Source organism: Macaca thibetana, chromosome 17, assembly GCF_024542745.1.
Source record: "Macaca thibetana thibetana isolate TM-01 chromosome 17, ASM2454274v1, whole genome shotgun sequence".
NCBI lineage: Eukaryota > Metazoa > Chordata > Mammalia > Primates > Cercopithecidae > Macaca > Macaca thibetana.
In genome coordinates this window covers 7316122-7335032 of record NC_065594.1, presented here as the reverse complement: position 1 = coordinate 7335032, position 18911 = coordinate 7316122, and the positions used below count along the sequence as shown (strand labels likewise).

Sequence of the window (18911 nt, the reverse complement as noted above, 5' to 3'; positions counted from 1 at the left end):
AGATTGCTCTTTTATTTGTGCCTTGAGTTTATTTTTCTCTCTCTCATCAACGAGAGAGAGTGGTGCTGGCTGAGAGCAGGGGCTTCCAGACTCTGTAAGGAGACCCCTAGTGTGTACACAGGAGTGGGGGTTCCTTTCAACCTTTGGAAATTGTCTGCAAAATCTGTAAGTTTATTTATACATTTCTCTGGGAAGACAGTCAATTATCTACATCCCATTCTTTTTGTTTCCTTCTTTCTTTTTTTAAACATTTCTTAACTTCGAAAGATGATGAGCTCAGGCTTAGAACTAGGGATAGGACTCCTGGGTTTTCACTTGGATTATCCAACCTGACCTGCAGCATGCCAACACCTGAATTTTTCTGTGAAACTGATGAATACAAGTTTATTTTATCTTCTCAGTATGTTTCCATATGAATATTATTAACTAACTCATAAATGCCTATTTTTTCTTACAGAAAAGGGATTTATAAATGTTACCAATTCAAGTGAAGATTATGAAATTGACCAATATGAAGAGTTTTGTTTTTCCGTCAGGTTTAAAGCCTACCCACAAATCAGATGTACATGGACCTTCTCTCGAAAATCATTTCCTTGTGAGCAAAAGGGTCTCGATGACGGATACAGGTGAGACCACAAAGGACTCTTAAGATACCATTTTTAGCATAATTCTCCTTGCTTGTTGCCCTTGAGAAGGACAGTTTTATACTTATGGAAGCAAATTCACTTATTATGAGTTTATTATTGAGTTGAAATTGGAGATGAGAAAACAATAAGCAGATGTGAGGATTCAGTAGCAGTCTTACTATTGCTTTAGATAATATAACCTGCTGCATGAAAACAGAAAGAACAGTATTAGTCTGGTCTAGTTTGAGTCTGGTTCTCTGGCATTTTCTGAGTCACAAGGTAGTTACTTCCTGTTTGAGAGTGCGGTGTATAGTACACTGAGTCTCTCCTAAAACATTTGCAGATGATTGAGGAAGTAAAACTCCTTAAAAACAGAAAAACATTACTCATAGGTGTATTGATTTAAATTTTCAGAAAATACATGCAGAAATAGCCCAATAATAAGAGCTGAAGAAAAATGTTTTCCTCAGGATTTGTATGAGAAACTATGCAAGATTCTTTTTTTAGGAAAAACAATTTTTCTTTTCTTTTTCTTTCTTTTTTTTTTTTTTTTTTTGAGATGAGGTCTCACTCTGTCACCCAGGCTATAGTGCATTGGTGCAATCTTGGCTCACTGCAACCTCCACCTCCCAGGCTCAAGTGATCCTCCCACTTCAGCCTCCCAAATAGCTGGGACCACAGGTGCACACCTCCACATCTGATTAATTTTTTTGTATTTTTGATAAGACATGGTTTTTCCATGTTGCACAGGCTGGTCTCGGGCTCCTGAGCTCAGGAGATTCACCCTACCTGGGTCTCCCAAAGTGCTGGGATTACAGGCGTGAGCCACCGCACCCAGCCGAAAGGTTGTCTTGTGGGAGGAATTTTCCATTCCTTCTTTGGAAAACAAAAAACAACCTTCCCCTATATCTTCTATAGTTATGACATCTCTTGTTTCTTTAAACTAATGCTATGGAACATGGTTTTGGACTAGAGTATGAGAGACTGAGACGCACATGTTATCTTTCAAACAAGTCAATGGACTAGAATACATCATCCTTTCTCAGCATGTGGTCTGTTGAACAACTAAATAAGAATCATCTGAGCAAATGCTCAAAATGTGGATTCCTGGCTCCCATTCCAGACATGCTGACTCAAAACTAGGGCAAAACGCTCAGACTCTGCTTTTTTAATGAGAACCTTTGGTGATTCCTATCACAGGTCTAGATCTGTGCTGTCCTGTACAGTAGCCACCAACCACATGTGGATATTGAGAGCTTGAAATGTGTCTGGTCCAAATTGAGATGTACTCTAATTGTAAAATACACACTAGATTTTGAAGATTTAGTATGAAAAAAAGTATGTAAAATATATTACTAATAATTTTTATAATGGCTAGGCTTGGTGGGTCACACCTGTAATCCCCGCACTTTATGAGGCCAGGGCGGGTGGATCGCTTGAGCCTAGGAGTTTGAGACCAGCCTGGGTAACATGGCAAAATTTCATCTCCACAAAAAATACAAAAATGAGTTGAGTGTGGTGGTGTACACCTTTAGTCCCAGCTACTTGGGAGGCTGAGGTTGGAGGATTGATTGAGCTCAGGTGGTTGAGGCTGCAGTAGCCGTGATCACACCACCACACTCCAGCCTGGATGACAGAGCGAAACCCTGCCTCGAAAAGAAAAAATATATATAAAATTAAAACAATTTTTATGTTAATTATATATTAAAATGATAGTATTTGGGATATATTGCATTCAATGAAATCTATTATTCAACTTAATTTCACCTGCTTCCTTTTACTTTATGCAGCCAACAGAATTTATAAATGATATACAAGGCTTGCAGTCATGACTGACATTGTATTTCATTGGCTAGCACTCTTCCAGTTGAAGAGTAGGAGTTCTTTTCACCTTGATTCTGCTACGTGTTTGTTTCATGATTACTGTGCTACTCTTTATACCTAAAAGGGATTTGTACTAAAAGTCCCTTGTTGGGACTTTTAGAATCTCAGTGCAGGGTTTGCATGGAGTTGTCTGCCGTCTGTTACTGAAACCCCCCAATGTTCAGAGCATTCATTTTTAAGGTAATTAAGAATGCAGACTGGTCTGGGAGTTGACTGAAACACACTCCCCCAAACTCAGGGTTTGTCAACAGTGGCACTGCTGACATGTTGAGCTGGATAATTCTTTGTTGTGGAGGGCTGTCCTGTGCATTGTAGGACACTTTTCAGCATCCCTGGCCTCCTCACTGGATGCCAGGAGCACGTTCCCCTTTCCCAGTGTGACAGTATCTCCAGACACTGCCAAATTGAGAAAAATAACCCCTGGCAACTTTTTTTGAGAACCATTGCCTTAGAGGCATCACCCCACAGTCGTCATAAGCTCTTATTCAGAAACATCAAGCTTTTTTTTTTTCGGACAGAGTCTCACTCTGTCGCCCAGACTGAAGTGCAGTGGCACAATCTTGGCTCACCAAAAGCTCCTGGGTTCAAGCAATTCTCCTGCCTCAGCCTCCTGAGTAGCTGGGATTATAGGTGCACGCCACCATACCCAGCTCATTTTTTGTATTTTAAATAGAGACGGGTTTCTTCATGTTGGCCAGGCTGGTCTTGAACTCCTGACCTCAAGTGATCCAACTGCCTCAGCCTCCCAAAGTGCTGGGATAACAGGCGTGAGCTACCGTCCTTGGCCTATCAAGCTTTTAAATGGAGAAGGTTGGGGATCCAGCCCCTCTCTACCCTAGTTGACTTGATTACCACTTGGCCTGTGTTCAGAAGGAAATCAGCATATCACTGTCCCCTCTCTCCTTTGTATCCTATCCCCATGTTAGATAAGCTCTTAGCGTCATGGGAATCTCTTCTGAACCTAATTCAAAGAGATAAGAGGTCAATTCAATTTAGTTCAACAAATATGACTTTAATATCCTCTTGATGGGTGTGATGCTGTGAAGGGCTGCCAGAGTGAATAAGGTAATGTTGCTTTCCCTCTCCCCCCAGAATGTACACAGATTGCCACTGTGCTGGTGATACCTGGTATAACCTTTTGAGATTTTACAGAATCGCCAGTTGGGGACCGTGTCACTGACATATGGGTCATGGGCCAGTGGGCTACTTCCTGTAGCTTCATTCCGTGGCCACAATCCATACGCATGACCCCAGGTTGTTATCCTATAGAGGTAGCCAAATGAATGAATTAGGGGAGATCCTGACTCCTATAGCGTTTTGTACCTCACTCATTCCTACTTATCTGGTAACAGAGTTACCTCCTTGTACGTTGCATCTCACCAGGGAGTTTATAAACCCTAAGAATAGGTGTGCTGCCATATTTCTCTATCTTTGTACAATGCCTTGTTCAGTAAGTGTGTGTTTAATATATGAATGAATTCATCATCATATCTGGAATGCAGCTCACAGTGCAGTCTGGGCCAAAGATGAGTCAACAGCATCCTCTTCACTTCAAGGACCACACATGTGGTTCTTAGCACAACACCCAATACTCAGTGTTTATTGTATTGAAAAGTTCTTGAAGAGCTACAGTGTTTGTGCTAATAATGTGCATTGTTGGTAATAATAATGTACCAGGTGTTGTGGGCCACTGACGACACACAGCAAAGGAAAGATGGGCCCTCCTTCTTCATGAAAAAACGTGCTCAAAATACTGAACAAGAAATGAACAACACAAAATTTGAACACGCCTCTGAGTGCTCTAACTGTCTTTTTCTTTCCACACCAGGCTCTATGTTGAGATGGGGATGGCAGACTAGATTACAGTCAGGGGTCATTTACACTTTTCTTTCTTTTTACTTTTTTTTTTTTGGACTAAGTCTCACTCTGTCACCCAGGCTGGAGTGCGGTGGCGTGATCTTGGCTCACTGCAACCTCTATCTCCCGGGTTCAAGTGATTCTCCTGCCTCAGCCTCCCTAGTAGCTGAGATTACAGGCATGAGCCACCCTGCCCAGTGAATTTTTTTGTATTTTTAGTAGAGACAGGGTTTCGCCATGTTGGCCAGGCAGGTCTTGAACTCCTGACCTCAAATGATACGCCCACCTTGGCCTCCCAAAGTGCTGGGATTACAGGTGTGAACCAACATGCCCAGTCCTTCTTTTTGCTTTTTTTTTTTTTTGAGATGTAGTCTTGCTCTGTCGCCCAGGCTAGAATACAGTGGCTCAATCTTGGCTTACTGCAACCTCTGCCTTCCAGGTTTAAGTGATTCTCCTGCCTCAGCCTCTTGAATAGCTGGGATTACAGGCATGCGCTACCCTGCCTGGCTAATTTTTATATTTTGAGTAGAGATGGGGTTTCACCATCTTGGCCAGGCTGGTCTTGAACTCCTGACCTCGTGATCCACCCGCCTCGGCCTTGCAAAGTGCTGGGATTACGGCCATGAGCCACCTTGCCTGGCTTCTTTTTGCTTTTTAGAGTCAGGGTCTCGCTCTGTTGCCCAGGTTGGATTCTAACTCCTGGGCTCAAGTGATCTTCCTGCCTTAGCCTCCTGAGTAGCTGCAACTTGGTGTGTGCCACTGCACCCGTCTTTCCTTTTGACTTTTTATTATAGAAAGTTTCAAACTTACTAATAAGTTGAAATAATAGTGCGTGAGCATTCTTTACCTACCACCTAGATTCAACAATTTAATTGAGCCGAATTTGGTTTGTGAAGTACAGTATTTTAGTCATGTATCAAGACTGCATAGGCAAAGTGATACAACTTTAAAAAAATCTGTAACCGAAAGGGCCCTGTAATAACAGTACCCCTGAAAAAACTTTGGTGTGGTCATGGTATGTGCACCAGAAATCTCTCGGCTTCCCCACTTTCACGGCTTCATTTCTCCAATTTACTTCCTCAAATATGACGCCAAAGTTTACTAGGGCTTGCCTTTATATGTTTACATTTTATTAAATTATAACTTTCTAGCCGTCCTGGTGTCCTGGTCCTGATAAAGGTTTCCAGGATATTTCACCCATTCGTTTGTATAATTTCGTATCTCTACAGACTTAATTACAAATACCAAATCTACCTTAGCTTTTTCCGATTTCATGGGAAAAAATAGGAATGGGACTGTTGTAATTACTTAGTAACCTCTTCTGAAACCTTCTCCTTAGCCTTGCCTAAGCCTGATGTTTTCCTTGTTCCTGAAATATTTAATTTTCCAACTCTGTGAATCTAGGTTTTGCCCACAGTAGGCACTAACCGAGTGCTTACGGGGTAAACAGCTGTGTGGTGGTCGTTTGGGTTCTGGGTGGGGAGCCAGCGTCCTGCTCAGAAGAACCACAAACTGAAAAGCAGGCTGTCACATGAAATGACTGACACACAATTACAGAAGATTATGGAGCCTGGGAGAGGAGCTTTTTTTTTTTTTTTTTCCTATTTTCTGAAGGAGTTGAGCCTTAAGTATAGACAGAAAGGAGGGAAAATAAGGGAAAAGTTTGAGTCTAGTGAAATACCAGCAGCTCCTACCTAAATCCTGTTCCTGTTCACTTCTGCAGTCTGAGACAGCATTCCTGGCTGCAGGTCTTCCCAAGACCCCACTCAGTTGTGAGTTATTAACCATATCTTATGAAGCCATTCTGCGAGAATAAAAGATCCTTCTTTGAGTTCTTATCATGTGCAAAATCCTATAGGTGTATTACCTCATTTAACCCTCATAATCCCATTTTATGAAATGTGGAAATTGAGGCTAAATTACTTGCCCAGTCACAGAAGGCAAAGTCAACACCCTTTATTCATTCTTTTTTTCTGAAATTGCCTTTAAAAAACACCATAATTCCGCCTCCAGAGATAACATTGCAGACTTTTTCTATGTAACCACCATGATAGAAACATACAGTATGGATCTTTGTATAAACACGAAATAATGTACCATTTGTAGTCTGATTTTTCACTTAAAATATATCATGAGCATCTTTCTGTATTAATAAGTATGTTGTTATATCTACCTTATTGTTTTAATGGCTGCATAGTATTCCACTTTTTAGAAATTTTTATTTTAACTCCTGTTGATGAGTATCAACTTTACTTTTTTCCTTTCTCTTTCTTTGACGTTTTTATTTTTTTATATTGTATTTTTATTTATTATTATTTTTTTTTTAGATGGAGTCTCGCCCTGTCGTCCAGGCTGGAGTGCAATGGTATGATCTTAGCTCACTGCAACCTCAACCGCAAGCAATTCTCCTGCCTTAGCCTCCCGAGTAGCTGGGATTACAGGCGTGTGCCACCGCGCCCGGCTAATTTTTTGTATCTTTAGTAGAGATGGAGTTTCACCATGTTGGCCAGGCTGGTCTTGAACTCCTGACCTCAAGTGATCCTCCTCCTTCAGCCTCCCAAAGTGCTGGGATTGCAGGCGTGAGCCATTGTTCCCAGCCAAGAAACCCCTTTTCTTAGTTGCAACCAGAACGCATCTTCTTAGACACCAAGATACTGTTTCACTGTAAACTCAAATGTCCTGACAGCCGTCTCCTGTCAACTGGCCATTTATAGAAAACCCCTAGGTGAAAGAGGAAGCCGTGCGTCTCCCAATCAGCGTAACTGGTTAGTCCCCTTGGAATTCCCATGGGGTCAGGACACAGTTGTCATTGTAGTTGTCATTGTTTCCAGGGTTAACTGTCATAAGCACGAGGAAAGGTAGTTTAAAGCGATCTGGATATTCAGTTTTGTGTTCCTGCTATTTATGTGACCAATTTCCTACCTGGTGTTTGTTCAGAAGAGTGAAAAATATTTCAGGTGCTCTCTCTTCTAAACCGTGGCAAACCACACTCTGTTAAGACAGCACAGAAGACTGAGGAAGAAAAACGTTTATGAAACATTTTGCTTTGGTCTGCCTCATGAGAAGTAATTGTACTGGTCATTTCTTTTTCCACTGAAATGACTCGTGTCTCTGACATGGTGCCTGGTGAGCCACACTGGCTTTATTATCTCCTCTTTTCTCCTTTTTCAGGGTCTTTGGCCATAGTCCAGAGAGAATTACACTTTCCCTGTTAGAAGCTCACGTCTTTCTTCTCTTGGGCCACTTCCATGCCAGCCTCTTCCACACTGCCTTCCTGAGGTCGGGCACCGGCATGGAGCTCTGTTTCCTCTTCTCCTCCCTAGGGTCGTAATCTGGCTTTCCCCTGATCTTTCTATTGTTTCCACTTCACCAGTGATTTCCTCCTTTTTGTCCAGAAATAGGTCAGGATAAGAAATTCCTCTTTTTTACTTCTTTAGACTTCTTGTTAACAAAGTAAAACAAGGTTAAACACCTTATTCAATGCTCAGCCTTTTTTTTGAGTCTGGGTCTTGCTCTGTTGCCCAGGCTGGAGTACAGTGGCTCCAGCGATTCCCTTACCTCGGCCTCCCGAGTAGCTGGGACCACAGGTGTGTGCCATCGCACCCAGCTAAATAATAAAAAAAAAATCTGTAGAGACAAGGTCTTGCCATGTTGTCCAGGCTGATCTTGAACTCCTGGGCTCAAGTAATGCATCCTCCTCGGCCTCTCAGAGTGCTGGGATTACAGATGCGAGCCCCTGCACCCACCCAAAGGTCAACCTTTAACTGCCTGAAACTTTCGATAGGTCAGAGAGATGAATTCTCTCGTTCACAACACACAGTCAGAATTACCTTGGCTTAGGAGTTCAGGTCACAGAACATTGGTGTCACACAAACATGGGCTCAAAAGCTGCAATTACGCAGTGGCATTTTGTGGATTTTTTTGGTAGAGATGGAATCTCACTAGGTTGCCCAGGCTGGTCTCAAACTTCTGGCCTCAAGCAGTCCACCCACCTCAGCCTCCCAAAGTGTTGGGATTACAGGCGTATTTTGAGTCTTGGGGACCAACTGGGATTCTCTTCCCCTCTTTATCTTCTGTATCCAATCCAGCCCCTGCCATTTCTTTTTTTCTGGTGCCTCTTGGGTTTGCTCTTTTCTCTCCTTTCCCATTCTCTTACATTAAACAATACTCCTCTTGTCATGCTCCAAAACCTCAAATCTGAACTTTTACTTCTCCTATCGCAGAAACTTCCCACACTCTAACTGCTTATTACCCCTCTACCTTCACCACCAAATTGTAAATTCTGTGAGAACAGAAACCCAGTTTTTTGAATTTGCTGTTGTGTCCTCAATTTCCATCACAAACACGTTCTAATATTGACAGTTGAATGAATGAATGAATGAGTTCTTGAATTGCTACGACTGCCTTTAAAATTCCAGTTAACTTTTGCTGCCATCAGCAGGTGAATATAAAACACTGTTCATAGGCCAAGGCACCATGACTCATACCTGTTATCCCAGCACTTTAGGAGGCTGAGGTGGGAGGATGGCTTGAGGCCAGAAGTTTGAGACCAGCCTGGGCAACATAGTGAGACCCCATCTCTACAGAAAAATTATATAAAATAAAATAAAATTAAGGCTAGGTGCAGTGGCTCATGCCTGTAATCCCAGCACTTTTGGAGGCCAAGGAGAGAGGATCACACGAGGTCAGGAATTCAAGACGAGGCTGGCCAACATGGTGAACCCCATCTCTACGAAAAATACAAAAATTAGCCGGGCGTGGTGGCGTGCATCTGTAATCCCAGCTACTTGGGAGGCTGAGGCAGGAGAATCACTTGAACCCAGGAGGCAGAAGTTGCAGTGAGCCAAGATCGTGCCACTGAACTCCAGCCTGGGTGACAGAGTGAGACTCCATCTCAAAAAAAAAAAAAAAAGTTTTATTGCAATGCCCAGGGCAGTACGCATTGTTATAGAAAATAAGTAATTTGTATTTTTTAAATGTGTAATTCATCCAACCACTTTGGGAGACTGAGGCAGGCAGATCACGAGGTCAAGAGACCGAGATCACCCTGGCCAATATGGTGAAACCCCATCTCTACTAAAACTGCAAAAAATTAGCCAGGTCTGGTGGCGGGCACCTGTAATCCCAGCTATTCAGGAGACTGAGGCAGGAGAATTGCTTGACCCTGGGAGGCGGAGGTTGCAGTAAACCGAGATTGTGCCACTGCACTGCAGCCTGGGCGACAGAGTAAGACTCCGTATCAATCAATCAATAAATACATAAATAAAATAAGTAAATAAAATACTGTTCATGATATTCTGCTCCCGTGAGAGGCTCGCTGTTCCTCCTCACTGTGGCCCTATGACTTCCTGTCTGGCACCTTCAGTTGCTCCTTTGTCTCCTCCTTGGATGCCTTTTCTTTTGCCCTCTTACCAAAACCAACTCATTCGTGAGGATCTAGCTCAAGCTCTACCTCCTCTAGGAAGCCCCTGAACCTTTCCCACCAACACAGACCTCTGCCTTCTTTGATCATCTGCTGGTCTTCAGTTTAATGCTTTAACGATTCCACTTGTATGGATCCTGTCTACTCACCCAGTTTAGGTATCTTTGAAGATAGCTATACTTTTTAGGTCTTTTGCATCCTCCACACTTCTCATCTAAAGCTGCGTCCACTCTGACTCGTCTTCCTAACCTGCCAGGCAGGGTCTTTTTGTATTTTAAAATTTAAGTAGGCTAGGTCGGGCATGGTGACTCATGCCTGTAATCCCAGCACTTTGGGAGGCCAAGGCGGATGGATCACAAGATCAGGAGATCGAGACCATCCCGGCTAACACGGTGAAACCCCGTCTCTACTAAAAATTACAAAAAATTAGCTGGGCGTGGTGGCAGGTGCCTGTAGTCCCAGCTACTCCGGAGGCTGAGGCAGGAGAACAGCGTGAACCCGGGAGGCAGAGCTTGCAGTGAGCCGAGATCGCACCACTGCACTCCAACCTGGGCGATAGAGCAAGACTCCGTCTCAAGAAAACAAACAAACAAACAAACAAAACAAAAAACTTTAAGTAGGCTATGTGGAGGTTGAGTTAGCTATCTTCGGAACAAGCCTTAGATATATTTTTCTGTTTGAAGGGAATTTATTTTCTTTTTCTCCAATTTTGTTACTGTGAGTGCATGAAGGCATATTCAACAGCTCCTTGCTCCCCTGCCTCTCCTGCATCATCCAACATCTCACTGCAGTATCCAGCAACCCACAGGCCTGCTGGGCGTGGTGGATAGTCCCCAAGATCAGGTTATCCGTGTCAAAATATTGAGTGGTTGATGAGTTCTCCAAGTAGGCACTAGAGCCTGCGAGAGCACTCAGAAGTTTCTGCACAAGCTCAGTGGATTTGAGTCCTCATCATGGTTCATTGCTATGTAAGTCAAGGGTTGGTCATAGTTCCTGCCTTGGACCATCATTTCAGGAAGCAGGGCAGCTACAGCAGCAGTCCTCAATGTTTTCAGCACCAGGGATCCATTTTGTGGAAGACAGTTTTTCCATAGATTGGGGGTAGGGGTTGGTTTTGGGATGAAACTGTTCCACCTCAGATCATCGGGGATTAGATTCTCATAAGGAGCACACGACCTAGATCCCTGGTATGCGCAATTCACAGTAGGGTTTGTGCTCCTGTGAGGCTTAATTCCTCTGCTGCTCTGACAGGAGGCGGTAAAGCCGGCTTGCCTGCTGCTCACTTCCTGCTGTGTGGCCCCGTTCCTAACGGGCCATGGACAGGTACCAGTCTGTGGCCAGGGGGTTGGGGACCTCTGAACTACAGGCTCCTCCATCTGCACAAGATCTGAGAAGTCAGACTATCCAGAACAAGAGGGGCAGGAACTTCCTTGTCTCACTGAGGATCTTCGGTCAATCCCAACTCTCAGTGGGCATATGACTCACATGGTGATCATCTTAAAATGCAGATTCTGAGTCAGTGATTTGAGATGGGACCTGAAATCTTGCAATTGTAACAAGCTCCCAGATGATACCAATGGCGATGTTGATGCTGCCTGTCTGTGGACCACACTTTGAGTAGCAAGGGTCTAGAATATGGACATCTCCTTTTCCAGTGAACTTTAGCAAGTAAGGAGCATTTCAAGGAAGACTCCTCCCATGCACACTGTCATTAGTTGCAGCATCTCTTGTAGCAATCAGGCTAAATCTGTCTTTAATTCTTTTTCAAACAGCGTATCCAAGTTTTGCAATCATAAGCACCAGCCAGGAGAATATATATTCCATGCAGAAAATGGTGATGCCCAATTTACCAAAATGTTCACGCTGAATATAAGAAGTAAGTTAAATTGCCAAGAATTTCATTTTTATTTTTTAATTCCTTAATTCTTTATTAGTCTTAACTAGGAAGAGCTAAGTAATGGCTTAGAAGGGGTACTACAAAACTGTGTTTGTATGCTGAAGTGTTTTGAAATTTTATTCTCATATCCACTGGCATCGATCATATATCTCTTTATTTTTTATGTTATTTTGTTTTGTTTCATTTTTAACACCAGGTCTCACTCTATCATGCAGTCTGGGGTGCCATGGCACAATCATAAATCCCCATAGCTTCAAACTCCTGGGCTCACGTGATCCTCCTAAGTAAGCCTCCCACGTAGCTGGGACTACAGGCACGCTCCCCCATGCTTAGCTAATTTTAAAACCATTTTTGTAGAGAGGGGGCCTCCCTTTGTTGCCCAGGTTGATCTCAAACTCCTGGCCTCAAGGGATCCTCATACCTTGGCCTCCCAAAGTGCTAGGATTACAGGCGAGAGCCACTGCACCTGGCCATATATCTCTTTCTGTGTGTATCCTCAGAGGCTGAAAGACTTATTTCACATTGTCTCTGAATATGAATTCGTGTTGTGACTTTATTGATTTTAGTATTTTGAAAGGGCATGTTAAGGAAAGGCTGAAAGTCATTTTATCTCTCATTTATTTGTTTTTAATAATTTTCATTTCTTTGGCTTACAAAACAATGAGAAGCCCAACTTCTTCTGAAGCTGAGAATCATTTTAAGTCGTGCAAGCAGGTGGAGGTCTGTACCTCAGCTCTCTCCAGGGGGAGGCTGGCAATGGGAAAATGGTGTGTAGCAGAGAGGTGTCAACGCTGCCCAACCAGAAGGTTGCATGGCAAGGAGGAAAGAAGAAATTACCAGAGGTCTGGAGTCATTCTGAGTGAGACATCCTCCCAGAAGCACAAACTGCCCTGGAGTAAATGGGTAGCCTGTACTGTAGGCAACTTTGAAACTATTTCCAGAAAGTACCGTGCTCCATGAGCTTATTTTATTTTATTATTTTCAGAGACAGGGTCTTGCTATGTTGCCCAGGCTGGTCTTGAACCCCTCGGCCCAAGTGATCCTCCCACCTTGGCTTCACAAAGTGTTGGTATTATAGGAGCGAACCACTCTGCCCAGCCAGTGAGCTTATTTCACACGTTTTCTTTTCTGTAGGGAAACCTCAAGTGCTCGCGGAAGCATCAGCGAGTCAGGCGTCCTGTTCCTCGGATGGATACCCATTACCATCTTGGACCTGGAAGAAGTGTTCAGACAAGTCTCCTAAGTAATAAGGACATTGATGTCTCTTATAATGGAAGAACATAAAACTCTGACATATTGACTCTTTCATGAACACAGTTTAAGAAGAAATGATGAAATATTTAAAATGCTAATGTTCTCAACCATAATTCTCAATGGTCATAGATTGTTTCTGATAGCTTATACTGGATGAATCTCTTTTAGAACTCACTGCAGAAACCCTAACTTCCCATCTGATGGCAGCTCACCTGTCTACATTATTTGCCATTTTGTTTTTTTCAGCTGCACAGAAGACATCCCAGAAGGAGTCTGGAATAGAAAGGCTAACAGAAAAGTGTTTGGACAGTGGGTGTCCAGCAGTACGCTAAACATGAGTGAAGCCATAAAAGGGTTCCTGGTCAAGTGCTGTGCATACAATTCCCTTGGCACATCTTGTGAGACGATCCTTTTAAACTCTCCAGGTACACCAATTGCTATTGTAATACTCCACCATCAGAATTCCCCACGAGAAGTTAGTCCCCATCGCTGACTTTTACTTGGGGAATTTTACAGGAGAGTATAGGGTCAGTGTGTGAGAAAAGGTTTCTTGAGTCAGGCAAGAATCCCCAGACAGACTGTTTCGCAGGTGGGGGCGGAGTCCTGCCTGTGCCCTCGTGACTCATCTGTCACCGTGATGGGCAGAAGCAGAAACTCCCGGTGTGGCGAATCTCCATGGAAAGATCGAACTTCAGAGACTCAGATTTTGTCACTTGGAGTCTCTGTCATTTTCCCTTTTGATTAGCTTCCTTATTTGCCCTTAGCCTGCTGTTTTATAATTTTTGGTTTGCTTTTTAGAGCCCTCCTAAGTTAAACAATTCTGAAACCTGGCTGCCCACCCTAATAATTAGGATAACCAGCCTCACAAAACTGACTTCTCCACTTTTATGTGAGACCTTCCTAAAAGGGATATGAACTTCTTTTTTCTCTGATTTGTACATCCTGTAGGTTTAAATTCATGGTTGTTGTTGTTGTTGTTGTTTTTGAGATGGAGTCTTGCTCTGTTGCCCAGGCTGGAGTACAATGGCGTGATCTTGGCTCACTGTAACCTCTGCCTCCAGGGTTCAAGCGATTCTCCTGCCTTAGCCTCCCAAGTAGCTGGGATTACAGGCACCTGCCACCATGCCCAGCTAATTTTTGTATTTTTTTTGTAGAGATGGGGTTTCACCATGTTGCCTGGGCTGGTCTCTAATTCTTGGATTCAAGTGATCCTCCCACATTGGCCTCCCAAAGTGCTGGGACTGCAGGCGTGAGCCCTCGTGCCTGGCCCAGATGTAATTCTTGTAACCCTAGTAAATGGTTTTAAAGAATGGATTCAGAATAATCTGCAATTTCTAGGGAGGAAATGTGTCCTTTACAGGGACATTGCCTGATTGTCTGTGGGCAGTGGAGTATATGCAGAATGGTTGTGAGGACTGACAATGATTATTACTGAAACAGGATGTGAGAGATTATAACGAGTTGTCCACTATTTATAAAGTTGCACAGGAATTCTGTTTCATCATCGCTGAGTGACACTCTTTGGTTGCAGGCCCCTTCCCTTTCATCCAAGACAGCATCTCATTCTATGCAACAATTGGTGTTTGTCTCCTCTTCATTGTCGTTTTAACCATGCTGATTTGTCACAAGTACAAAAAGGTAAAAGCAAAGGTAAAAATTCATTATTCTTTCCTCCATCTGCAGAACTGCCTATTCCTAACTGACTCGTCATTTCATCTCTGAAGCAATTTAGGTATGAAAGCCAGCTACAGATGGTACAGGTGACCGGCTCCTCAGATAATGAGTACTTCTACGTTGATTTCAGAGACTATGACTATGATCTCAAATGGGAGTTTCCAAGAGAAAATTTAGAGTTTGGTAAGAGTGGAATGGGCCAAATGTTTCCACAGCATTTCTTCTCCATTGGGAAATCTTTCAAATGCACGTACTCACCATTTATCTTTGCAGGGAAGGTGCTAGGATCAGGGGCTTTTGGAAAAGTGATGAACGCAACAGCTTATGGAATTTGCAAAACAGGAGTCTCAATCCAGGTTGCAGTCAAAATGCTGAAAGGTACAGTATAGTGGAAGAACAGCAACAAAGATGCACAAAAATGGGAGGCACGGTTTCCCACCCATGCCTTCTTCTTTTCCATCCTTTGAATGGTTACTATTTGCCGTGTTTCGAGGCTAAAAATGGAGTGGATTGGGATGAGTGTCAAGCCAGTCATGAGTACAAAATTCAAGTCATAAATACAAAACTCCACCTCTTCTTCCACTTCTCTCTTTGTTTATTTTTATTTTATTTTATTTTATTTTATTGAGATAGGGTCTCACTCTGTCACCTAGGCTGGAGTACAGCAGTGTGATCATGGCTCACTGCAGCCTCCGCCCCCTGGGCTCAGGCTCCTCAGCAGCTGGGGATACAGGCGCGCACCACCACGCGCAGCTGATTTTTGTATTTTGGTGAAACGAGGTTTCACCATGTTGCCTAGGCTGATCTGAGCTCAAGCTATCTGCCCGCCTCGGCCTCCCAGAGTGCTGGGATTACAGGTGTGAGCCACTGTGCCAGGCCTATTTAGTTTTTATAGGCTTTGATATTTGGGGATACAGTTGCCACAGGCAGAAGTTCTTTCTTCCGTCTGTGTTGTTGTTGTTTTGTTTTATTTTTAGAGACAGGATCTTGCTCTGTTGCCCAGGCTAGAGTGCTGTGATCATAGCTCACTGCAACTTTGACCTCCTTGGCTCAAGCGATCCTCTCACCTCAGCCTCACGGGAGTGTGCCAATACAATTGGCTAATTTTGTTTTTATTTTTTTGTAGAGATGGTGTCTCACCATATTGCCCAGGCTGGTTGCAAACTCCTGGCTCAAGTGAGGCTGTCTTGGCCTCCTAAAGTGCTGGAATTACAGGTGTGGGTTGAAACAGACTCTGGGTAGGACAGTAAATTGGGGCCCTTCGTATCCTCACTTCATTGCTCCATCCATTCCGATCTGGCGTCCAGCCTCATTATTGGCCTCCCCGTTACCACCGCTGACTCAGCAAAAGCACCTCCAGCTGGCTCTCTTGCTAAGGTCAACAGTGACCTCAAACCAAGCCTAATGGATATTTGTCAGTCCTCATTACTTGAATGTTCAGCATGAATTGATGCTGTTGACTCTTCTCTCCATCTAGAAACTTTCTTTCTTTGGGTTTTGTGTCGCCGTATTCTGGTTTTCCTCCCACCCCCCTGCACTTCTCAGTCCTTTGTGAGCTCATCTTCTTCCATCCAGCTTCGGTTGCTGTGGCTGTTTTTGAAACACAGCCTCGCTCTGTCACCCAGGCTGGAGTTCGGTGGTGTGATCTCAGCTCACTGCAACCTCCACTTCCTAGGCTCAAGCCATCCTCCCACTTCAGGCTCCTGAGTAGGGGGAACTACAGGCTTGCGCCACCATGCCTGGCTAATTATTGTATTTTTGGTAGAGATGGGGCTTTGCCATGTTGCCTAGGCTCCATCCAGCTTTTTAGGGGGCATCCCTGTAGGCTTGCTCCTGGACCGCCTTGCATTTCTGCTCCACACACTCAACACAGTCCATCCCCACTATGCCCGTGATGTCCTCCCATACACCAATGGCCCTCATGCTTGTATCTCGCTTTGGAGCTTCAGGTTCACGTATTAAATGTTTGGATGTCTCAAAGTTCCCTTTAACACAGTGTATCCAAGGTAAACTCCCCTAACCCTGGTCCTGCACCAGCGGTCCTCTCTGTGACTGGTAATGAATGCCAGTGAATAAATAACCACATTCTATATAGTTGGGCACACTAGGAACCCGTGACTTTTCCTTGACACCTTCCTCTTTCTAACACCCTGTGAGCCAATCCTATCAGGTTTCCGCTTAGTGTCTCTTGATTCCATCCTTGTCCCTCCATCTCTATTACCACCACCCTAGTTCAAGGCTCTCTCCTGGACGAAAGCTTCCAAAGCAAGTTCCTGTATCCACTCTTGCCTCCCTTTGGTTTCTCCATGCTGAGGTGCAAGTGACAGTGATGAAAGGCTAAGCAGATCAAATGGCTTTCCTACTTCGCATTTCCTCCACCACCCGCATGGCTGGGCCGCCGCCGCCTCCCCAGCTCTTGTTCTCAGCACCCAGAGCACTGGCCTTCTTTCAGTTCCCCCAGCACTGTCCTCCCGCCCACTGTGGGGCCTTTGCACAAGTGGATCCTTCTGCTTCCCCTTCCCCTTTCATGTAGGTATCTCCCACTGCAACCTCAGATCTCAGCTTAAACACCACTTCCTCTGTCTCACACCACAGACAATATTGAAGCCCTTACAATGTGCGATGTTAGCTTTCTGCAGACTTTCCCCCGTAGAATCCGTCACCTTTGTCACGACATGTGTTTAATATCCAGTTGCTGTCCCATCTGTCCAGCAGCCCCTGTGCCTCATGAGGGCAGGGTCTGTGTCTGTGGTGCTGTGCCCTCTCCTTTCTCGACCTCTGCGCACTCTTTCACAACCCTCGGCACCGTTCTCCTCCCCCTCCACCATGGCCAGCTCCCGTTTTTCTTCAGGACTCAGTTTAGACATTGAATGCTCCTTTCCCCACCCCTCAAAGGCTAAGGTAGCTGTCCCTTTTGACCCTACAGAACCCCTGCATTCCTTTGCCAGTTTGCATTTTTTGTTTTCGTTTTTTTTTGAGATAGGGTCTCAGTCTGTCACCCTGCTGGAGTGCAGTGGAGTGATCATAGCTCAATGCAAGCTTGAAGTCCTAGGCTGAAGTGATGGTCTGTCCATGGCCTTTCCAGTAGCTGGAACTACACGCATGCACCATCACGCCCAGCTAATTTTTATTTTATTTTATTTTTAAGTAGAGATGAGCTCTCGCTATTTTGCCCAGGCTGGTCTCAAACTCCTGGGTACCAGCAATTCTCCCGCTTGCCTCAGCCTCCCACGATGTTGGGATTACAGGCCCACACCTTGCCTGCCATATTGCATTTATGGCATTGTATTGTAATGGCTTATTTACTTCTCTGCCTTCTCCAGGAGACTCTAAACTCCAGGAAGACAAGAGTTGTGTATTGTTTATCCTTCATTCCCCAGCGTCTAGGATATTGGCTCTTACACAGTAGGCACTCAATAAATACTTATTGAATGACTGAATGAAAGAGGTAATAGTATGTGAAAGTGTTTAGAAGAAGCAAAGCATGCCAAAAAATATAAGAGATTATTTTAGCCATGAGGAATAGGACATGAACAAGTGAAAGCCCCGGATCCCTGTCCAGCGTGAAGCTGAAGACATGGTGTATTCCGGGGTCCCAGTGCCCACAGGAAATCCCACCCCAAGCCAAAATCTTGGAAACAAGGATACCCCTGAGAGCTTGCCCAAGCCAAAATAGAGGATGTCAGCACTGGAGAAGCTGCTATACAGGTTAGGATGCCCTCCTGCACAAAATAATGGAATCTGGAAATCGAACCAAATCTTCACTGAATGTAAAGAAGAGTTACTATATCTGGAAGAAAAAATCCGTTCACAGAGGGGTGGTGCCTGGAGCCTGGAGAGGGAAGTCCAGAGACCCTGCCCTTGCCCCTGTGGCTGCCCGGGCTCCCCTGACCAACTGCACATCAGCCACAATGACAGGACCCCTGGATTCCGTGGTGACTTTCCTTGCACTGTGCTTCTAAGCCAGGTTATGAGCACAGTTTGCTGAGCCCTCTAGAATTCTCCCTAGAGAGAGAATGCATTGGCCAACCAATACGTTCCAGCCTGCTTGGCAGTTTTATTTCTCAATGTCAATTAATGGGTCTCTTGAGCACTTGGTAGTGGGAATTAGTTCTCTTTGACCTCCTCCCATTGGACTTGCTGGCAAATCTAATGTTCTAGACCTGAGGGCCACGGGTTAGAGTCAACCACGCTCATGGCACTGCTATCTTATCTCTCTCTGACTGCAACAAATCCAAGAGTTCAAACAAACAAAAAGTGTATTTCTCCCTTCTGTTAACTTATACTGAGGAGGAAA

At 44.3% G+C, this 18911-nt stretch overlaps 1 protein-coding gene across 2 annotated transcripts in view; it reads left to right on the top strand.

Annotated features, from left to right (window-relative positions):
* The window catches only part of FLT3 (fms related receptor tyrosine kinase 3), a 96850-nt gene that overhangs the window by 59274 nt on the left and 18665 nt on the right, over nucleotides 1–18911 (top strand). For both annotated transcript variants that reach the window (XM_050766837.1, XM_050766836.1), the window contains 7 exons: nucleotides 458–626; nucleotides 11562–11665; nucleotides 12821–12929; nucleotides 13187–13365; nucleotides 14472–14578; nucleotides 14665–14797; nucleotides 14888–14992. In XM_050766837.1, the coding sequence (XP_050622794.1) occupies nucleotides 458–626; nucleotides 11562–11665; nucleotides 12821–12929; nucleotides 13187–13365; nucleotides 14472–14578; nucleotides 14665–14797; nucleotides 14888–14992 (906 nt within the window). The remainder of the gene's footprint in view (nucleotides 1–457; nucleotides 627–11561; nucleotides 11666–12820; nucleotides 12930–13186; nucleotides 13366–14471; nucleotides 14579–14664; nucleotides 14798–14887; nucleotides 14993–18911) is intronic.